General features: G+C 25.7%; 1 protein-coding gene across 1 annotated transcript in view; it reads left to right on the top strand.

Moving 5' to 3' along the window:
• The window catches only part of LOC132932441 (uncharacterized), a 40,892-nt gene that overhangs the window by 3,207 nt on the left and 15,524 nt on the right, over positions 1-22,161 (top strand). The window contains exons 2-3 of the mRNA XM_060998818.1: positions 9,652-9,770; positions 20,354-20,444. Of these exons, the coding sequence (XP_060854801.1) occupies positions 9,652-9,770; positions 20,354-20,444 (210 nt within the window). The remainder of the gene's footprint in view (positions 1-9,651; positions 9,771-20,353; positions 20,445-22,161) is intronic.

Below are 22,161 nucleotides of genomic sequence, written 5' to 3'. Positions count from 1 at the left end.
CTATCAAAAGAAAAATTGTTCGTTGTAGTGAAAAAGAAAGAAAAAAATAAACAAATAAATTTAATACAACTTTTAAAACATTCGCAGAAATTATTTTATTTGATAAAACTAATTAATTGTTTGTTTAAAGAAGACGGGTTTTCGTGTTAGATGGTTGGTTGGTTATTGAAAACTGCAGTGAAAAGTAAAACAAAAATGCTATAAACACATTTCTCGAGTAAATATTTAAGCCCTACTTAACCTAAATATTCTATTGTCTAGCTGATTTTTAATTCAAAACTATTGGTACGTCTACTCTTGTATTTTTGCGTGAGCACATTTTCCATTACTAAATAAACAGCAGTTTTATTATTATTCCACTGCTCGTTCTGCAGCTATATAAAAAAAAAAAAGACCCTAGTATTGTCTAATGTACGTATTTACATAATAATATTCTATTCTATTGGCTACTGTTATTTCGACCGAGTTAGTCGCCACTGCTAAAAAAAATATCAATTTTTTAAAAGTGTTGTAAAATGTTCTGGAAAATAATATGTAGGTAGGTAGTGAATAAGACTTTACGGATGCCATACATGATCAGGACAAACGAAAAGCCATTTCTTAGCCACTATTTCCCTACTGTTACATACGTGACAACCCTTTTTTTTTGTTTTTACTTTCCACACACAGAAATTGGATATGTGATATCCGACGTGCATTGTCTCAGTGTATTGTTCCACACGCAGTAATAGGTCCAATACCCTCCAAAATTGCAACACACACACCCGAGGGCATGACGAACGAGACGCAAAAAACAAAACGTGTTAGAAAAAATATATAACACCCTCGATAGGCCTTAGGGGTCGATAGCCCATTCCCCTATCCACCGGTGTCGCGATACGGTTATCCGTGGCACATATTTATGCACCGTGGGTAGGATTTTGTTTAAAAGATCCACCGAGAGAATGTTACATATATTTTAGGGACCCTATAATATAATAGTATATACGCATAAAGTATATGGATGACGCACTACCGTGCGTATAGTATCGTTCATTAGTTTGCGGCAACGTTAAATTCGATTTGCATAACATTTCCTACGATCCAAAATTGTTTGCGTATAGAGTACGGCGGGCAAAAGAAAATACCCCATCTCATCACTTCAAAATAATTTAATGATCGTTTGTGAAATTTAAGCGGTTGATATTTTAGATTGAAGTAGGAGAAGTGTATTAGTTACACAATGTTGTGTTGTTGTTTTTTTTAGATTTTGGGAAAAATGAGGTATTACAAATGTGAGTTTTTTTTTGTTTTTCAGTTAAGTTTGTGTGTAATCGTTTTTTTTCGTGCTTTGAAAGTTTCAACTAGCACTCTATCTAACAATTGGTAAATTTTTTTTTGCGAGTAAATCCTTTGAAAAGAAAATGTTTTTAAATTTTTTTTAAGTTTCAATTGTAATAGTTTTCAACTAATAAACAAATATTAACATTGTAAATGTACTGTAAGTTTATTAGTTCTTACCGAAATATGTTCTTAAAATATTTATTTAAATATTATTAAGTATAACCAGAAAGATAGTTACAATTAAAAATATTTAAATATTTTTTGGGTACGTTATTAGTATAAATAACTACTAAAATGTATTAATAAGAAATTTGTATTGAAATATTATCATGGTTTTTATTAATGTAATAAATCGATAATAACTAGACTTAAGTATTATTTAAAAATAATTATAAAAAAATCCCTTAAAACTACAATCTAGATCCAAGACCTTAATATCTCAGTTAAATTTATTAATGACTTTAATTATCTCATCGTATTACAAACATTACCACAAAAGGTTGCTGTTTTGCCGTGTATAAGACATATGACCTGAGGTTCCCTATAGGGTGTGTGAGTAAACGTATGCGACAAATGATAACGGTTTTTTGTGGGTGACATTTTCAATTATACACAGAGAGACCACTGAAAAGTCTCTAGGGTTTTTATTCACCTGACCAGACACTTTTTTTTTTATAAAAAAATATATTGGTAACGTTTAAAAAAAATGCAAGAGGTAAAAAAATTGTTTTGAGAATTTTCCATCTGTCGTTATCCCTAGAGGTTTCAGGTCGTAAATAGGAAAACTAATTCAAATTGAAGCAGGCCATTGAAATCAAAAATTGCTTTTATTCAAGTACCTCCTAGTAACAGCAAGTGGTTTTCGATTAGTTTTTCGAGAATATACGTATGTTCGATGTTCGAATGACAGTGTTCTAAGAGTATTATACGAATGTAGTTCATGTTAAAGTTTGAATTCAAATTTTTCAATTTGCAATTACAAATGTCCAAAAATTTTGAATAAAAATATATTGATTAAGTTTTAATATTTTTTAGTTATATTTTCCTGTATATTTTTTATTTATTTACTATGTAATACAACTAAATACAACTAAACACACTTGTAACTAATACAAAGAATTGACAGCTAATAAAATAAGTGAATAAATAGGTTATACTGAGTTATAAAAAAAGTTTTATAAATTAATATTTTTGTTGTTCTATTAGTTAAAGATTAAATATGTATAGGAAAATGAATAGAAATAAGGACATTAAAAAGAATATTTATAACTTCTAACTTCTATGAAATGCACAATTTAAGTATTATAGATTAAAAAATTCAATATCATTTCACTTAAAAAAAAAAAAAAATACAAATACCTACTAATTCATCCCAAAGAGAATTTTTCAAAAATGCATCAATAGGATTTCATCCTTCATTCAATATATTGAAATTCATGTAATGAAAAACATGCATTTGTTAAAATGTATTTTTGGGTTATATTTTGTAATATTGTATGTGTATAACAATACAAATATATTTCTTTGTACAGTTTTGATTTTTTTTTTATAGAAATACCTACCCAAAATAAAACGTAAACGAGAAAAAATATTATTAAAAATCAATTAATATTACATTTTATGTGGGTTCATATTTAAATTATACAATAAAATGTTTAGCTTTTTTTTAAAAACTTTATTTAAAGAATTAAATTATAATGTATGTACGTATTTTGGTAATAATTAAGTTTTGACTATTAATAAAATATATGTTTATTATATTAATTACTTAATATCTATTTACCATTTGTAAGGTAAAAAATACATAAATAATTTTTATTCGCGTACAATTTATATATTTACTAGGTATATATATTTATAATTTATATTCTATGTGATTGTATTACTTGAATTGTGTGTTAATACAAAGTATAGTAATATATAATATTTTCATCATTTTAATTTGTCATTTATAACTACAATCAAATCTAATTTCATTTCATTTTAAGTTAAACGCTGGGCTTTAATGCACCTGAACAAAACGTGAATCAAAAATGATAATTAACATTATATTATTAGTGCTATAGAATAAATACATAAAATAAATCAAATTTACGAGTACGTATTTAATATATATATATATTATATTACTTTAATAAAAATGAATTTCGTATGATTTAGAAAGGATATTAACATATTAAAAAAACAAAAGCAGATAGTAAATTCATATAACCATCAATCAGTCTCAAAAGTCTGACACTGAAAAAGTAGACTTCAGTATACGCTACGAATGAAAATATTAAGGATAATAATAATATTATTATTTTATGCATTGTGCATGCAATAGCTTAAATAATATCGTCCGGGGTTCAACCATTCCCCCTTTAAAGCATTCCAATCTTCACGAGTCAACTTTGCCGAATAACTGGTGACTATTGTGTTAATTGCCTTTTTCTTTATCGCAAACCGTGTAACGAAAAGCACAAACGTTTTTTGTTATAATAATGCGTTTTATCTGTGTATCTCGTGGGCCAATTTTATTTTAGCTCTGAGAATTGGGATTACTATTCAGGCTTGGGTTAAGATTTAATTTCGGTAACACACGCGAATCAGAGCTGTCTCGTTACTAATGATAATGTCATCGCAATAGTCATAATGATAATTATAATGATTATAATAATAATAATAACAATCACGATGAAGATGATGATGATGATGATGATGATGATAATGATAATAATAATGATAATAACAACACGCTAGTGCGATACCGGTATTTTATATATTACGTCATAAATAATTCCATTTCAAAGGCGACACTTTGAGCAAGTAAAAGTAATTTATACCGAAGAGTTCATATTCTACAAGAACACCAGCACGCTGGCCATATAATCCGTGACAATGACAAATCGCACGTGCAAAAGTTGTTGTACTCATCTGGAATTCCCTGTCAAAAATATGTTTTTAAATGGCTTATGTCTTATATGTGTTTGGGCTCCATGACAAATACCTTTCTCAATTGTCTCGTAATAATTGTTATTACGACTCAAGGTATATACTTAAGATTTTTTTTTTTTTTTTTTTTTATCGATCATGCGAATAGAACTTAGGACTATGATGGCCGATTAACATCACATATTATTCTAATACACAAATGTCACTTGAAAAATGTATTTTAATTTGTCATGATAATGTACGATCTATACGTTATTTGTTTGGTCAGTACCCGTATATTTTATTAGTTTTGAATTTTTACACGAAAACTTGTAAAAAAAAGCACGAAAGTGAGTGACATATTCATCTAGGTAGGTATTAAATTATACACCTATGTATAAGATGATATACCATTATGACCTTCGGTATTGATACATATTATAGGCGAACGCTGCATAGCGACAGTGCACATTATAAACTATATTAATTTGGAAATTAATGATGGATGACAATAAATTATTTTGTACACAAGTATTGAATATGATAATGAAACATATGTTAGGCGGGGTAGTATCACAGTGTAGTCGTGATTTATCCACATTTTATTTCATTCTGGAGCGGTAATAACAATCGTGTATTAAAAATAAAAATTACATTAAGCTATAGTTTTTAGTAGCTATAATACTGCAATATTAAACAACATAATATTATATTATATTGTTTTAATTTTTAAAGCGTAAATAGATATTCGTTTAAATTTATGATATCACAACTTTATTTCAGTTTAAGTTTTTAAGTAAACGATGGTCTTATAGTACTATGAGCGTAGAAATATAAATAAGTAATGAATTTCGTTTCACCCGGATTAACAATTATTTGAATTATTATAAAGAATATGAAAGAAGAAAAATAAGATCAATAAAACATGTTCGTAATGATTCGTTCGTTTGTTATGATTTTTTTAATTAATTTAATATAATTAATATTATATACAAGTGTACGGTTAATAATAAACCATTACCAAGGTGTTAAAACATGCTAATTTCAAAAATCACAAATTTTACCTAAAGAAAATATTGTGAGTTGATTGCTTCGATTAATAAAAATGATAGTTAACATAATATAACATATATTATATGTTCACTGTTGAATTTTAAATATGTTAAAAATAACTTTTAATATATAATATATAACTTATGTGCTTAATGCAGTTTATGTTTATGAATAAATATCAACCAGTTAATAGAAAATTTAAAATATTGAAGAATTCAATGTATACTAACATACAATTTTTACTGTAGTTCTATTACACTATGAAACTTTTTAAAAGCTTTTATAAAACCGTTGTGCTCAACAAATTATTGTTCAGCGAAAAAGGGAATTGTAAATATTAGTGCAATTTAAAAACCACTCTCACTAAAATTCAGAATTCAATATAGTGCTGCATATTTACATAATTACTCTAGGTAAGAATATATACGTTATGTAAATCCAATTGATTATTTTCATTTTTAAATTAATATCAAGTCAGCTATAACGAAATCTTAATTTTATGTAGTAATGAAAAAATACTACAATCGAAGTCTGTGGTTATAGCAAAAGTAGCAAAATATTATTATTTTTTTGGTTACCTGTGACGTATTTATAGGTACATTTAATTAGTAAGATAGTGTAGTATCTATTTTTAGTAAGATAATATCTTCTTATGCTTAAATTATTTATGAATTTCTTTATCTTTTATTAGCATCGATTATATTATTTACGTTTTATTGAAAATTGTGCATTACATACTTTCAGTGAACATAATATAATTGAAAACTATGTATACTTTTTATATTAAAATCCATTGCCATTATCGATATTTGTGTAATAAACTTCAATTTTTTTTTATTTAAACCTTTATCTATATTATAGGTACTTAGTATTTATATCCAGCGAAATAGAGCGTAAGATAGTATAGTTAGTAGAAGTTTTTGGATTAAAGTATTTCAATACGAATGAAAATGAAAATAATAAAATATTGTTTTTTTTTGCTAGATTTATAAATGTTATTTTTCTTAATACTTTTTATTTGCTTTTAGTTGTTTTGAGGTAAAATAAAGTTTTTCTAGAATTCATAAATCAGGATTAAATCAACATTTACTTGAATTAACGTTCACCCTAACATTAAATTAAGAAACCAATATACCTACCATTCTTGTGTAATGTTTATAAACTTTGAAAAGTAAAGGTTTTTTAATATGTATGATGAATTGTTTTATATTATAATGAATTACTTATGTTATTCACTATTGTATATATATATTACAAAAACAACAACTTTAATAAATTGTAATGAAATAATATAAAGTGAAGAAATGTTATATTTTGTGAATTTAAGGTAAATTCAATTTCATAAGTATTTTTAGTCATATAGTAAAATGCGTAATACACGTATTTCCGTGTTTATTTTTATTATAAGTTTTTAATATTCTGTTATTTAAAATTTTTATTGCTCGGAAGGTTATAAATTATTTTGTCTTGATAAATTAGATTGTTAAAATGTCAATTAACTGCACGCTAATACAAATCACAATATTACATAACACGACTATAAAATCAATTTGAATGTCTCAGACTATAATATGAATTATAGTTGAGCGTACATTGTACATTGTCATTAGTACACTTAGAATACTTATCAAATGTTTTTTATCGTTATTTTCTTTCGTACTCGATATACTCTCATGAGTCAAAACTAGACTAATATTATTTTTTATTATTGAATAATTCACGATTAAAATATGTTATACCATTCTACATATTTTGAACTATATTTGTATGGTACCTATATTGTTCACATTTGAATTAGATTCCTTCCTGTAAAACGACGGTGCGAGATGGGGCGTGATAAAATATATGTTCAAGAGATTTTTTACCTTTATTATTATTATTATTTTTACCCTTATACGCCGAAGCCGCAAACCCCGGGATAAATCGGATATTTGATAATTTCAAGTTGGAACAAATCGGGTGGAAAAGATTTCCATCTCCGTCGCGGCCGACGACGAATGCTACATCTAGTCATATCGCCTCAGGACCGTGCATAACATTATTTCCTTTCACATTCCTAATTGCAAATCAGCCAGCTCCGGCGGAAACTCCAATTTTGTATTATATTTTCTCCGTGGTATTATTATTTATTTCGTTATTACTTATTTTTTATACTCAGCCTATCTTATGTTTATTATTCTTACGTTTATATTGTTCATCTCAAATATCGGCCACATCACGTCTGCGTTTTTCTTATGCACAGTACGGTTTAGTAGTCATTGTGAAGATAAAACGATTCTTCTTCGTATAAATCTCCATTGGAAGTAACCGTTCGATCCAACCGGAAAATAACAAACTTTTTAAACGAACTGCGAAAGTTTTTTTTTTTAGGCCTAATGTAAATGTCGTTTGATCCCCATTTGCTCTAATATATATATATTTGTACTGCCAACAATGTCTTGAAGCAATTTTCTACGAATTCTATACAAGAAATCTGGGTCTACCACTTTATAGTTTCCTAAATCAAGATAAACTGCGATGGAGAAATACGACTTTTCAAAGTAATGTCTTCGACTTTTAACAATTTTAGGTGTAAAAGATAGGTGACTCACAATATTACGTAACACGTATACTGACACTGTTTTTAATGATTTGTTATTATTATTTTCACACTCACACGATACATTACTTAACCTTCAGTTTCCTTTAACTTATAAAAACTTAAGTAGAATTTATATTAAAATTGAATACAAGAGATGATTATTTTACTAACTGTGAATATTATTTCAAATTAAGCTAAATAAACGAAAAAACCTAAATCATAAGGGTATGCATACAAAATGTGAACTAATGAATACTTCGTAGATTGTTTTGTTTTGTCTTATGTTTGTGTAAAAATCATTAAAGGCGGTAGTATATATGTATTAGAAATGTGTATATTTTTCATAAGCTGTTACGAATTTGAGTGCGGTCTTTTAATAATTTTAATAAAAAATAAAGTAAGTGGTAAATAGGTCAAAACTGTTGTATAGTAGGTACGGAGTAAATCACTGTAATATACGTATGTATTAAATTTCAATTCAATGATAATTCGTCATATTGTACAAAAAACAATTTTGAATGAAGACTGAATTCAGTTTAATCAGCCAAGTATAGTTCACGATATGTATTTTTTTTATAGCTATTAAAGTAATTTACTATTAGTATTAACAATTAGTATTACGGTAGATTAATTTAGTTTTTTCCAAAACATTATATTTATTATATTATTGCAATAGTACATATTTAGTATTTACCAAATAAATTCATCAATAGTTTATCTTCAAAAGCTCATAAAAATCCACTGTAAATTTACGCTCAATTAATTTTTTTAATTCAAGTATTAAAGTACTTATAAGGGACTAAGTATAATATTTTTAGCTTTTTGACCGAGCAAAAAATGTTATTGATGTTAATAGGAAAATAACTAAAAAAAAAACCAAACTGATTTTTTGGTAAATATACTCGAGGTAATTAAACAATTATTTAAATAATTAAATTACAATTTTATCAAATTTTCGTATTTTTTCCCACCCAATTATTTTAAAAAGTACTGATCATTTTTAATTTCGACCTTCCAAAAGTACCAACTATATTAAATTTTGTACTAGAAACCTTTATCAAAGTCGACGATCAAAGCATTTATTTTATTAGTTACAATTGTTTTCAGACACAAAAAATAAAAATAAAAAAGTGCATCATAGTAAAATCAATACATTCATACCTCTACTCAGAATATAAGTTTCTATCTTCACCTTTGGTTATCAAAAAGTTACATTATCTTTACTCATATACTAAATAATTTTTGATAGCATAAAATGATTTATCAACCTTAACCTAACGCGAGGGACATTTAATTTCTACTATACAGTAGAGCGATCATTTTTTAGTTTATCTTTTAAATACCATTCATTTTTAATATACTGAATGAAATTGTCACATAGAAAACTGTTGTAGATCACCAAATTTTAGTTAAAATTTAAATTCTCCTTTAAGATACAAACCTTATAATTTATAATCTTTCTATTGGCTTAAGTCAAATATTAATATTGAAACTTCTGATAATTATTTTAAATATTATATTCTTCGGTCTTCCTATACGAAATGGAAATGTTTGTTGGTAGATTTAAGTAATGCAACATAAATGTTGTCGAATAAGTTTAATTCCTAGAAGTTTCGTTTCAGAAATTTTAAATAATATACCCTATACTACGTATATGAATGCGTGTAGTTGGATATTTTCTGTTTTCTGAAGAATACCTAAACATAGATAATAACTATTAAAATTTTTAGTTTTTATAAAATATGTATCTATTTTACTAATTAATGTTTTAATTTGTATAGGTGCTTCTTTATCCAGAAGAAGGATGGGCACGGAGTGCAGTTTCTAGCTATTGGACTCTCACGCCATCATGGTGGAATCGAAGCAAATGTAAAGTAGTAGAAGTAACAGGCACTAGAAAGTAAGAATATTTAATTATACAGTGATATATATATATAATTATTTTGTATTAGAATAAGCATATTAAATATCATTGACTTTATACATAACAAGTAGGTATAATGTTGTGCTTAAATCGTTATACAAGTAAAAAGTCATACTAATATTTTATTTATTATGTAATATGTTGAAACATCTATTTAAAATTAAAATATTCAATTTTATGATGTTATTTAAATGTAATAAATTATCATTTATAACATTACGATAAATATGATTACTCGAGTGAGGAAGCAGCCCATTAACAGCACCTCCGAATTTTAATAGCTTAGTTGCTACATTTAAGTATTTGAACATAAAGCGCTTTATTTTTGACATCCTTGAAAATGTATTATGAAGAGTAAATTATGATAATAAGAGACGATGCGAGGAATCTAATATTCGTTCTGAAATATTTCATAGTTTTAGTATACAGTTTTATTTAGCATGAGTAAAAAGTATAGTATGAATATGGGTAGAAGATATAGTAGATATATAAAAATAAAGAAATAAACGTAATACCTCATAAATTATATCAACAAAAAAAAAACGGTTATGAATTTTGTTTTTATGAAATAATTAATTTTTTTTAACTATCGTGTATAATGTACATATTAGCATATATTAGTATTTGCACATTGTACATAATTTTAATTAGTAAAAACGGTTCGCTACTTTTTTTTACCAATCACTAATAATATACTTTATTATATACTAATATAGTGTACAATGTACATAATATAATAAATAGTGAATACTATAGCTCGTATGGCGTGTATAGTTAGTCGGTCGTGTGTTCAATGAACCGTCAGAATTATGCATGGACCTTAATTTTCATTCAGTAGTATCGTGTTTTATTTTCAATTCTAAACGTATAACTTTTGATCAACAAACACAAAAATATAATAAACCGAAAAATTTAATCCGATTTGTAGTATAGAGTTTCTTTAACAAGATGACTCCGGTGTATTATTTGTCTAACGTAATGCAATTTAAGGTGTTATCCTCTGCAAAGCTCGTTTAGTATTCCAAACGGCATTTTGTAAAGTCGAACTGGCGCGCCGAAGAATAGATGGGTTCTTCTTTTACTCTCATCGCCATTGTACACCTAAACTCAAATTTCATACTAATACCTAATTTTACACATCGCAGATTTTGTTTTAAAACCATATTCGCATACTTACCACGTCATAACTCGTAACATTGTATCGATAAACTCTTATATATAAATGGCAAGGTAATATTATAACATTATGAACGGCCTACGTATTTACAGAGGCTTAAAATAAATGTTCAATATAATAATGACATGTATATATTCAGCATAACATTTATATTCTTGACGTGCTTTGTACTGCGAGAAAATTTAAATTTCCATCATTTGGGATAAGAAAATAAATGTAAGATATAATGGTACTGATATCATAATAAATTATTTTATTAGATTTATTTTCATTAATATATATAACATAAGGATATTTTCATGTTTTCTCACTATAAAATTAACATTTTTTGAACAAATGAAAGTGTTTGAAAGTTCTATTTAGAAATTCAATACAATTTGCATTAAAAATTATATTGTGTATACACTAAAGTAAATATTTTCTAAAAGCTATGCTACAATGACAAAAAAGTTTATAAAAAAAAAAACCAGTGAGATTAAAAGTTTGTTACTAAAAAATAAACAACCGCTAAGAATCATTTTATTTAAATATGCAACACAATATAGAATTCCGGAACTTAAATTTAATTAGTTTATAACCAAGTTTTTATACTCTATTTATATATTTTTATTATTATTAACGTAATAAAATCTATTTATTTCGATATCGAAAAGGAAAATTGTTGAGATATTATGTTTATAAAAATAGTATTGAGCATGATGATGATGTGTGTACGTCTTATTTGCGTGTCACGGTATACATTGAATTATAAATACAGTTATAATATATAAAATATTGTATTTATGTATTCAGTACTTACCAACCTCAAATAAAATTAACTCAGTTAGTTATTATATCCTAACTAAGAAAATATTATTCGTAGGGGCTTAATGATTTTTTCCATTACATATATTATTATTTCATATACATAATGACATTTAAAAATTATTTAGACTAATTTTGAGCTATTTATACAACAAAATATATTCATATTCGTATTACCCAGGATACGAGGTATTTATTTTTAAACTAATAAAAATATTATAATATATCAATGATTGATAATTTTATATAATATACTAAGTATGTTTTTTTTTTGAAAAAATAAGTTTAGTATTACGTAATATTAATAGAATTACTAATAGTAACTATCTATATAAAGAAAGTACAAAGTATATTTAAAATAGAGATTGATTAATTGTGTCCGCAAAGTATTGTTTTTCGTATTTTAGATTTATTAATGAATTACAATTTAGTTTATCCATTACAGAGATCTATTCAATATGAGGTTACCTTAAAACCTGCTATACAATACTTAGTGACTTTTCTGATTTTTTATTTGTTACCAAGCCATAATCTAACTTAATAAAACTAAATTATATGTAAAATATTACTATTACATTTTTAATTAAAATCAATTAAAGGTCGGATATTTTTGTATAAAAGACTTTTAAGAATTGAATAATAATTTATAATATTTATTATGTTTTAGAGTTTTAATGTTGTATAATAAATTTTATAATATCTAGTCTGTCTGAAGTTTTGAAATAATAATAAGTTTCAAAAGATACCGTAGTAACTTTTAAGTATAAATAATTTTATATAAATTTAAAAAAAAACCATCGGGAAATTAAAATTGAAACAGTACTTGATTTTTAGTTATTTATTATTCTTAATAACTATGACTGTTATGCATTTTTATTTATTCAAAAAGCTTTGTATTTAGTTATATATTAATGTTTAATAATTTACAATCTTGTATTGTATTGGGCTTATCCCGTGTGTTATAAAATAAGATAAATAATATAGAAATATTAATAAATAAGAGTACCTCATTAGTGAGTAGCATATACCTACGTTGTAAAATAATGTTTATACTTATCAAATTAACTTATCAGGAAAGTCGGATTTAATTTTACGCAGAAGATACTTTACTCTTGAAATAGATTACTCTGGCAGTTGTATTAGGGACATAATTTAATACGAAGGCCATGAATACCCTCATTTTCGGGGCAAAACATTGGCAATAATAGAACATAATATATAATACCTCTATTATTTGCGCTGTGCAATTATTTTGTATAAGCATTTATGGTGATATATGTCATATCTCATATTCAATTTGTAATATCTTTAAATTCTATAGGATGCGGACTATAAATGCATTACATATATCTATAAATCGTGCGTCCATTGATATTTATATTATTTTTAGTAATTAATAAATGTAATATTACGTGTTCAATTTTCAATTAGTGTTGTGTTAATTGTAGTATATTTTTTATCTTGAAAAGTATTTTTGTATTATGGTTATTTTTTCTTAAATAATAATAAAATATTCATACTTAAATTTTAAGCTTTATTCAAAATCGATTATTAAATTTCGATGGTTTTATGGTTTTATCATTAAGTTCAAATAGGGAACAATTCTCAAAATAGTCTTCATCATCGATATTTTGCATCAAGGTGAATATTTATACGTTTGCTATTTATTGAATATAACCTACCAAATGGCAGTATTCTAACTTAAAGAAATACAATTTTACGAGCAAATGATTACTTTCTTTTAAATTATAGCTATTGTTTTTTGTACAGCAAATTCATCAAGTGAAAAACGTGAATTACCAATTTATATATACTTCCAACACAAATCGTTTTTATAACGTTTGAAATATTGTTGTATCAATAACTGACTATGAACAATCAATACCAAATAACGTCCCTCGCACTCTACATCAAAAATTCAATTTCACAAGAAATAAAAATGTTTTTACGTTTTTATGATATATCATAGTCGTCGATATGTCGGTCTCTATTGGTTTAATAAAACATATTTTTTGTTCATACTTAAAGGGAAAGTTTGAAACAGTGGTAGGTATAAGAAAACTTCAACATTTATTATACGAGTACTAAGTTAACTGTAAATTGGGTATACATATTATCTTAAGAGTTGAGGAATAGACTTTATTTTTAATTGACATATGTAAAAGTTTTGTTAAGTAATTACAACCATTAACTAATTAACGTAATTTATATTGCAAAGGTTTAGTTTAAAGATTAATTTAAATTCAATTAGCAATGAATAGTGATACATTTTTTAAACCAGCTATTTGAAAAATAATGAATTACGTTTTAATAAATATTAACAATTGCTTCATTGAAAGATTATTATTTTTTAAAAGTATAATATTTAATATTAATTCTATAAACGTAAATTCTATTCAATACTTTATAATCATCGTATAAATTATTTATAATGTAAAGAAATATTATTCAAACTATAAATATTATAAAAATCAATAGTTTGTGTTTAACATGACCTTGCAAAAGTTTTCAGTTAGTAAAATCTAGTAAAAAGACTTATCGTGGGTTTTTCAAATTAGATATAAATATTTACATAAGGTTTTTTTTAAGTTTTCATTTAGTAGAACATTATTTGGAACTTAGTATTTTGAACATAATTATCAAGATAAAAATGTAAAGTAGAATTAGACACTTATATAATACTATTATCAATTGATTTTAAATTTTAATGATTATAGTTTGTATGTTTTAAGTATATTTTTCTTTTTATTTAATTCACTCAGTAAAATGTAATATTATCATAGTAAAAATTATATTTGAATGTCTATTTATATTTAATATTTATATTTTATCTTATAATTAATAATTAATTTTGAATATCATATTTTTAAATTATTGAAAGGTATGATATTATACTTGTATATCATCAAAAAATGTATGTATAATACTATAATACTCTAACATATTTTTAAACGATGATACTAAAAAAAATTTTTTTTTAGAAATTTGTGATAGATTCTATAATTTGATCAAACGAACCTATATAATAACATATGATACAAAATCGTCATGGTAACATTTGAAAAGCGTTAAACAATAATATGATTTTCCGTATTGTAGGTAATGGAAGCGTAGGGGTACCGAAGCATCCGAATAGCCATTAGCTATGTTTTTTAAGCTTTGTCTGTACATACACCCGGCGGACTTTTGAAGCGAATATTGCATTATCATGTTTTTACTGTCCATTTTATTCCCGCGTTATAGTTTGTATGCAAACCCACTGGTATATTAAAAGTGTACATAGTATGGTACATAACGAAATATATTTTAAAATAAAAATACGTTCACTATACCCGAGACAAAAATTATCGCTAAGAGGGACGAATTAAAATCGAACCGCAAACATTTGGCAATACAGTTTTCCCACGAGGCTGGTATAAAGCTTACGAATATGAGCCCATAAAACCCAATCCGATATGAACAAGAACGTAAATACGACCTGACGTCGGGTGTTTGTTAACAAACTTGTAAACAACACAGTTCTCCTGGGACTCCCTTGTAACTTGTAAGGTTATATTTGTCATAACCAATTATACATTTTTATTTAATTGCGAAATATAACCGATTATTCCCCAAGGGATAGATGTCACTCCCATCACAAAAACTACACACTTTTAAAAGTTATAAATTAAATGTATAAAAATTTCAAAACATAAAACTTGAATTTTTAAATTTACATTAAATTATAACTGCGTCGTGTAAAATAAGTACCTATTTGAAAAATAAACAAAATTGATTGACGACTAAAAAAAGTTATATAAAAGTTAGCATTGAAAAATAATTTGTTTAATATCCTCTGGGTATCTATACATATTTTCATAAAATCCCTTTTGCTTTTTTTTTATAAACTTTTTAGAGCATTTTAGACTTTTTAGGGGTCATAAGATTAGTTCAACCCATTATTAAAATAAATATAATATGAACATAAAAACCATGGATATTTTATGGAATATAGATTTATGTAAATTAATAATAAGTACTATATAAAAAGATAAAACTCTGTCAAAAAGTCAAAAATGTACACCTTTGTAGGTGTCATATGGTTTTCCGTGTAGGTACATAAGTTTTTTCTATAAAATATACTCGTTTTTCGACCATTCACAACTTGTCTAAACTGTTAAACTAAAAGTAATTATTTAAATACACTAAATGGAAAATAATAGTTCAACTTTTAAAATATTTATGTTCATTAGTCCTATAAATTAGCTGTTTAAAATTTTTAAGGAACACGATTATATCAATTTTAATTGTTGTATTTTGAATTACATTAAATAAAAAATACTATGTGAATATATAATAATTGTGCATTTCTCATGTACCTTTAGTTATAATTTTCCAAGAACTTCAAAAATAAATCAACTGATAAATTTTAATATTTTAATAAACTTTTGAAATTGTATGTGCCTATCAAAGTATCCTTTATGAATAATTCTAATAAGGTTATTGATAAATAATGAAAATATATTTTATGCTTCTTCATACCATATCATAATGTATGTTTATCGTCATTATAATGGTGTGTACTCTCTATACGTGGTTAAAATATACATATATAACATAATCGTTAATAATTACTTGCACTGCAAATGAGAATTTAATCGACGTTTAGAAAAATATAATATATCGTTTTAATGGTTCATGATGGCTCGGAACATTTTGCCTTATTTTGTTAATAGCGATATCAATTATGATCCATATACCTTGAAAAAAAAAAATACTCTTTGACATTAAATTCAGAAAAGATGTCCAAAAATTGTAAAACTGAAAATGGTTATCATAAGCACTAAATATTATTGCAGTTTAAAATAAATAGGTAACATATATTTTATATAAAGGTTAGGTAATTTAAGGGTTGCAATAAATAAATTATATTTTACTCATAAAAGTTGCTTTATCTTAATAACAGTTTGTGTTTCAGATTATTTTTTTTTAATTTAGTCATTAAACATAAAATAATACATTATATATATATATATGTCTTATAGCCTATATAACAAAATGAAACCCATTTGTTGATATCAATCGTTTTAAAATCGTTGTATTTAAGGAAGGAGAAGTAAAGTAACAATAAGGGATATTTAATTATACTATTAATAAATCCTGCTAGAAGCATCGTATTTGAGTAATATCTCCTCCGACGCAAATGACGCAGGTTTGTGTTGTATAAGATGAATAATTAATCTCCAACTTGAGTGGGTACCTGATCGCTTGGTATTAATCTAACAAGATAAGACCTTGGCAGTAAGTTTCAATTTGCATACCAGTTGCTCGATAATAAATCCTAAGCCCCTAAACGGCAATTCATTGCTCGTTTAGAATCGAGTGAGCTGCTATCGAATGATGAAGATGAAATTTTGAATTCATTTTGAATTCCGAATACGGAGCCATACTATATGTAGTACATATTTATTTATTTGTTTTTATTTTTACTTAATATGTATATAGTGCATATATACCCTATAAGGTATTTTTTTTTTTTAATTTTAATTTCAACTTCACTATATTATACTTGCAGCTATGCGTCTTTTTCGGGACAGGACAATTGGGCGGTTGATTCTTGACTTTCGGTACGGTCGATTAATCCTTTTGTGGATAAAGGAAGCTTGTTAGAACTCAGATGCCGTACCGGTGCGTGCGGTTAGATTAAAACGGACAAAGGGCCATGGACTGAGGGCATAGAGGACAAAAAGAGAGATGAAGAGAAATTCGGAAATTGGCTTGTTAAAAGTTGCCATGTCGTCGTAGTCAATTTATATATCCACGACACAATATATATAAATATACGTATATAACAGAATCGGTAAACCAGGTTTGAGTTTTTCCCCGGAGGGCCAGCTGCTACTATGAAACCGATGAACCATGAGAAAGAAAATATTTGATGAACCGTTTGAACGCTTATATAGGATAAATGGATGCAGTAACTCGGAATGAAATAACCTCGTATATACGTCGGAAAGGCAATCACAATATGAAATTTGAAATAAAACCATACATTGAAAACATAATGTCATAGGGAAATGTACATGCCTAATAATATTGCATTTTTGAAATCGATTTTATGACCGCGTTAACAGCCTAAACCGTATGATTTATGTTGTCTACTATTTTAAAATAGTAATACGTATAGGCATTTTAAAGCAGCTATGCCATGAGCGTAATATTCGTACACTTCGTATACGGACATATCATTCATATTAGATATTAGATTTAATATAATCACCATTGATAACTAATACTGATCAGAACTCGTTGTACGAGTGCAGTAATTCAATTTTGGATACATTTAATTCTTTATTAATAAGCTATTTAATCAATTTATCCACTAAACCAATTGTAAACCACTAGGTAAGTTAAAAACAAAAATTAAAAATTAAAACAATGGATTTCTAAAGGTCTTATAGTTTCAATTAGAAACCGAGAGAAATTTTATTTTAAACTACGTAAACAACCTTATAATGTTACACTTGAGAATTTATTTATTAAATATAGGAATATTTTAAACGAGGTTATTAGGCTAGAGAGAAACTTTTATCTTGATCTTGAATATCGTACCTATTAATCGAGCAAGTAGTGACTTTAAAGAAGTTTGGAATATTATTATAGACTCAACTAGTATTAATAAAAATAATAAAAATATAATATATTTCATTTAGTTGATAATAATAACATCAAAATTACTGATAATAAAGTATTGCACAAGAATTTAATAATGTATTTTCCAAAGTGGGTACTGTGGTAACATATATATATATATATATAAATCACAAATTAAAAAAAAAAAATTTATATTCTGGATAAAAGTTATTACATATCTGACTCTATATATTTAAGCCCTATAAACCATTAGAAATTTTAATTTAAAAAGATTTTAATCATTTTTCGGAAAATTCAATTGCAAATAATATTTTAAAAAAGATAGCCAATTATATATTATTATTTTATACTCTTTCTATAATATTCGTGTAAATATTCTTATAAACAAATTTAATAGAATATAATATAAACACATAATATATTTTAATAATAATACATAGGTATTACTAGTAGTATTAAATATGAGATAATATGATAAAATATTTATTTTTTTGTATTTATTATTAATTAACAAGTTCAAGAAATGAAGATTCGTGACTCGTTGTGTTATATTTACGCATATACATCACGAATCGATTGGAAGTACAAAATATGTTCGATTAAAATTCTGTGAAATTATCTCCCATTGTTAGCTAAGAAGAGAATAAGTATTATAAGAGAAGAATCATTGCGTTTTATTGCCAGCCTCTGAGACGGAACGCAGGCGTTCGCGGACATTATTATTATTATTGCGGTTATTGCGGTGTGCATGATTTCAAAACATTGCGATGAGGACTGAGGAGTATTGGGGCGAAGTAGATTGCTAGGAGAAAATAATTTTTGATCAGTAACCAAAGGGGGAAAGAGACGGTTGAATAATTCACGATATTGTTTTAGGATTTAGGGATGGGATAGAGATAAGTCGTAAACTTAAGATTGATGTATATCTTTTAACATAAAATAACAGTATATTTAACAAATATGACACTTTAATAAGACATTTTCTTATTGGGTACTAGCCATATAGTTAGTTAATAAATATAGTAGTTTTTATAAAACAAAACTTTTTTTTTTTTATCACCACAATATTCCGATGTTTCAACCGCTCCAAAATGATTTAACTATAGGTATATTTATACATTTTAATTTTAAAATATAGGTATTTTGAAAAATTCAATAAATAAAAATTTTTATATTTTATATTTAAAAATCTAAGTGTATTAAATGTTAAACTATTATTATAAGGAATCAAACAGTAATCAAGCAATATGATAATACAGTTATTAGTTTGTAAAATGTATCTAGATTTCTTAAGCTCATACGAGTAAGTTATATAGGCACTTATAAATTTAATTTCTTTTATATAATATGCATCATGTCAAGTTACGATTACAAGACAATTATAAAATGTCAACCGACTTTAATACGTACAATAGTAATATAAACGTAAAAGTAAAAATTGTATATAGGTATTTAAGAAAATATTTTACATTTAAGTTTGGTAACATAAAAGTTAATTGCTATAATAATCATAAGCTTAATATGCATATATTTGTAAGAGATGTGAGGCATGTAACGTTCTTGTTTTCTTGTTGAGAATATAATTATAGTCTTTGTAAAGTAACATAGAATATTATTAACATATTATAACCTTTCATATCTTCATTATACTTATTCATATAATGATATAAAATGCCTCAGTCGTTCTAAAATAATTAAAAACTCAAATGCACCAAAATGGAAATTATTAATATCTATATAGGTTAGTAATAAGTACTTAAAATATAAGAGTACTTTATGAATAATAGATCCAATTTAGCGTGCACAATTTTCTAAAAACTGTTTATTAATTTTAAATTATATTAAAAATATTTTATAACACGTGAAAAAACGAAAATAACCGATTTATCACAAGCATAGAATTATAATTATTATATTTACTAAGTCTGTTTAATTTTGATTTTAGGTATACAACATTGGCTAAAATGGTCGACACCGATACCGGCAATCTTTTCATCGTCGGTTCGTTCAATAAACGTACTGATCCAGATTTTAAAGTAAGTATATTTATCAACTTTTAAATGTATAATTTTAATCAGAATAATAATTGAACATCACTTCTATGGACGTTCAAAGTATAAATCTAGATTTCATAGCATTTTTTTGTCATCTTTTGACATTAAAATAACGTGGTATATAACTTCCGGGATTGTGTAATATTAGCACTTTTCTTTTATGCATTTGTTTTTCTTAAAAGCAAGCACATAGTTTGTTCTCTTTTTATCTAGACAAAAGGATAGGTTTAACAAATTCGGACTCTGGTGGGAATCATGAAAATATAAGAATGGCCCCTAGGCCGCCGAGGTATTGAAAAAAAAGTTACAAAAAAACAAAGAAGTTTTGTCAGATGAATAATGTTTGGGGAACAAAAATCTATAAAATAGCTTAAGAACTCAGAAACGTTGGAGGAAAAAAGTGATGAACTTTTTTTTATACATTTTTTCCTTTTTCTCGTGTCTGCCGAGCACTCAAAACTTTTCAAACCCCATTTTTGTATGTAGTTTTAAAATTAGAATTACTACATGCATGAGATATCAGGTATCTGAATTGTATTCCCATAACTATATCATATTTGTTTTTATTTTCAAGATTTATAAACAAAGCAGTATATTTTAATTGTTTTAATACAATTTAAAATAAATTAGACGTTGTTATATTCATTAAAATATTTAAAAAAAAATCATTTTTATAAAGAATATAATTAAATGTTTTCTTTGTAATGAACAGTCGTGCGCTTTAAAATAATTTTAATTATCTATTCATATTTATATTACTCGGATCTTTTAGCACGAATTTAGTATTAACAAATAAGGACTTTCGGTTTTTGTATTTTTCAAAGCAACGTGGTTAGGAAATTAAAATATTTCACCAATCAAAAAATGAAACACGTGGTAATGCAATATAATGTTATACAATATTACCTATATCACAATGCAATAAATAGTATTATATTTTATTCTATTGATTAAAAGCAAAAACTTAGTATGTTACAATTTTTTGGTGTTAAAACTTAAAACTAATGCATTTAGCATTACGATATGGCTATCAGATTGGACTTCAAACATCGCCTCGGTACTTTAAAAAAACAACGTATTGCGTGTCGACATTGACAAGTAAAAGAAATGCTGTTTTTAATTTTTTTATTTGAGTAGGTAATGATATATGATATTATATAATATTGTTAGTATTATAATAAACGGGTTCACTATTATAATTTAAAACTTTGAATGAATAGGTTTCATGTCTTCCAAGTATTTTTTGTTTGCTAGTGATTGTTATTAAGGGTTTAAAAATAGGGAATTTTTAAAATGCACTAGAGTGGTAAAAACCCATCGGTAAATGAATCAAGAATTTTATGCCTTAGTTTTTTCATTAAATACCTAGGTGATGTGTATTAAGAATTATAATACAGTATAATATAATAGAAAATAACAGTATATTATTAGTAGATAATAGGTAGATTATAGGTTTAGAGACATAGAGACATGGAATCAATCAATCGTTCGAAAAGATACATTATCTTAGAATTTTCACTTAGTCTCCAGAAAAATTAGGGTATATTAACAATGATAACATTGATAACTATATTAACGTTTAACATAACAGATCTATAATAATCTAATCTAGTATATTTTAATCTACGGACACTTGAACTAAGAAAATACATTATTCATGTTTTTAGAACTTGTGATATAATATGTTGTTGTAAGTTTG

The sequence above is a fragment of the Rhopalosiphum padi genome, chromosome 1, assembly GCF_020882245.1.
Source record: "Rhopalosiphum padi isolate XX-2018 chromosome 1, ASM2088224v1, whole genome shotgun sequence".
Classification (NCBI taxonomy): Eukaryota; Metazoa; Arthropoda; class Insecta; order Hemiptera; family Aphididae; genus Rhopalosiphum; species Rhopalosiphum padi.
Note: the sequence above shows the minus strand (reverse complement) of the source record. Positions and strands in the feature narration are given on the sequence as shown.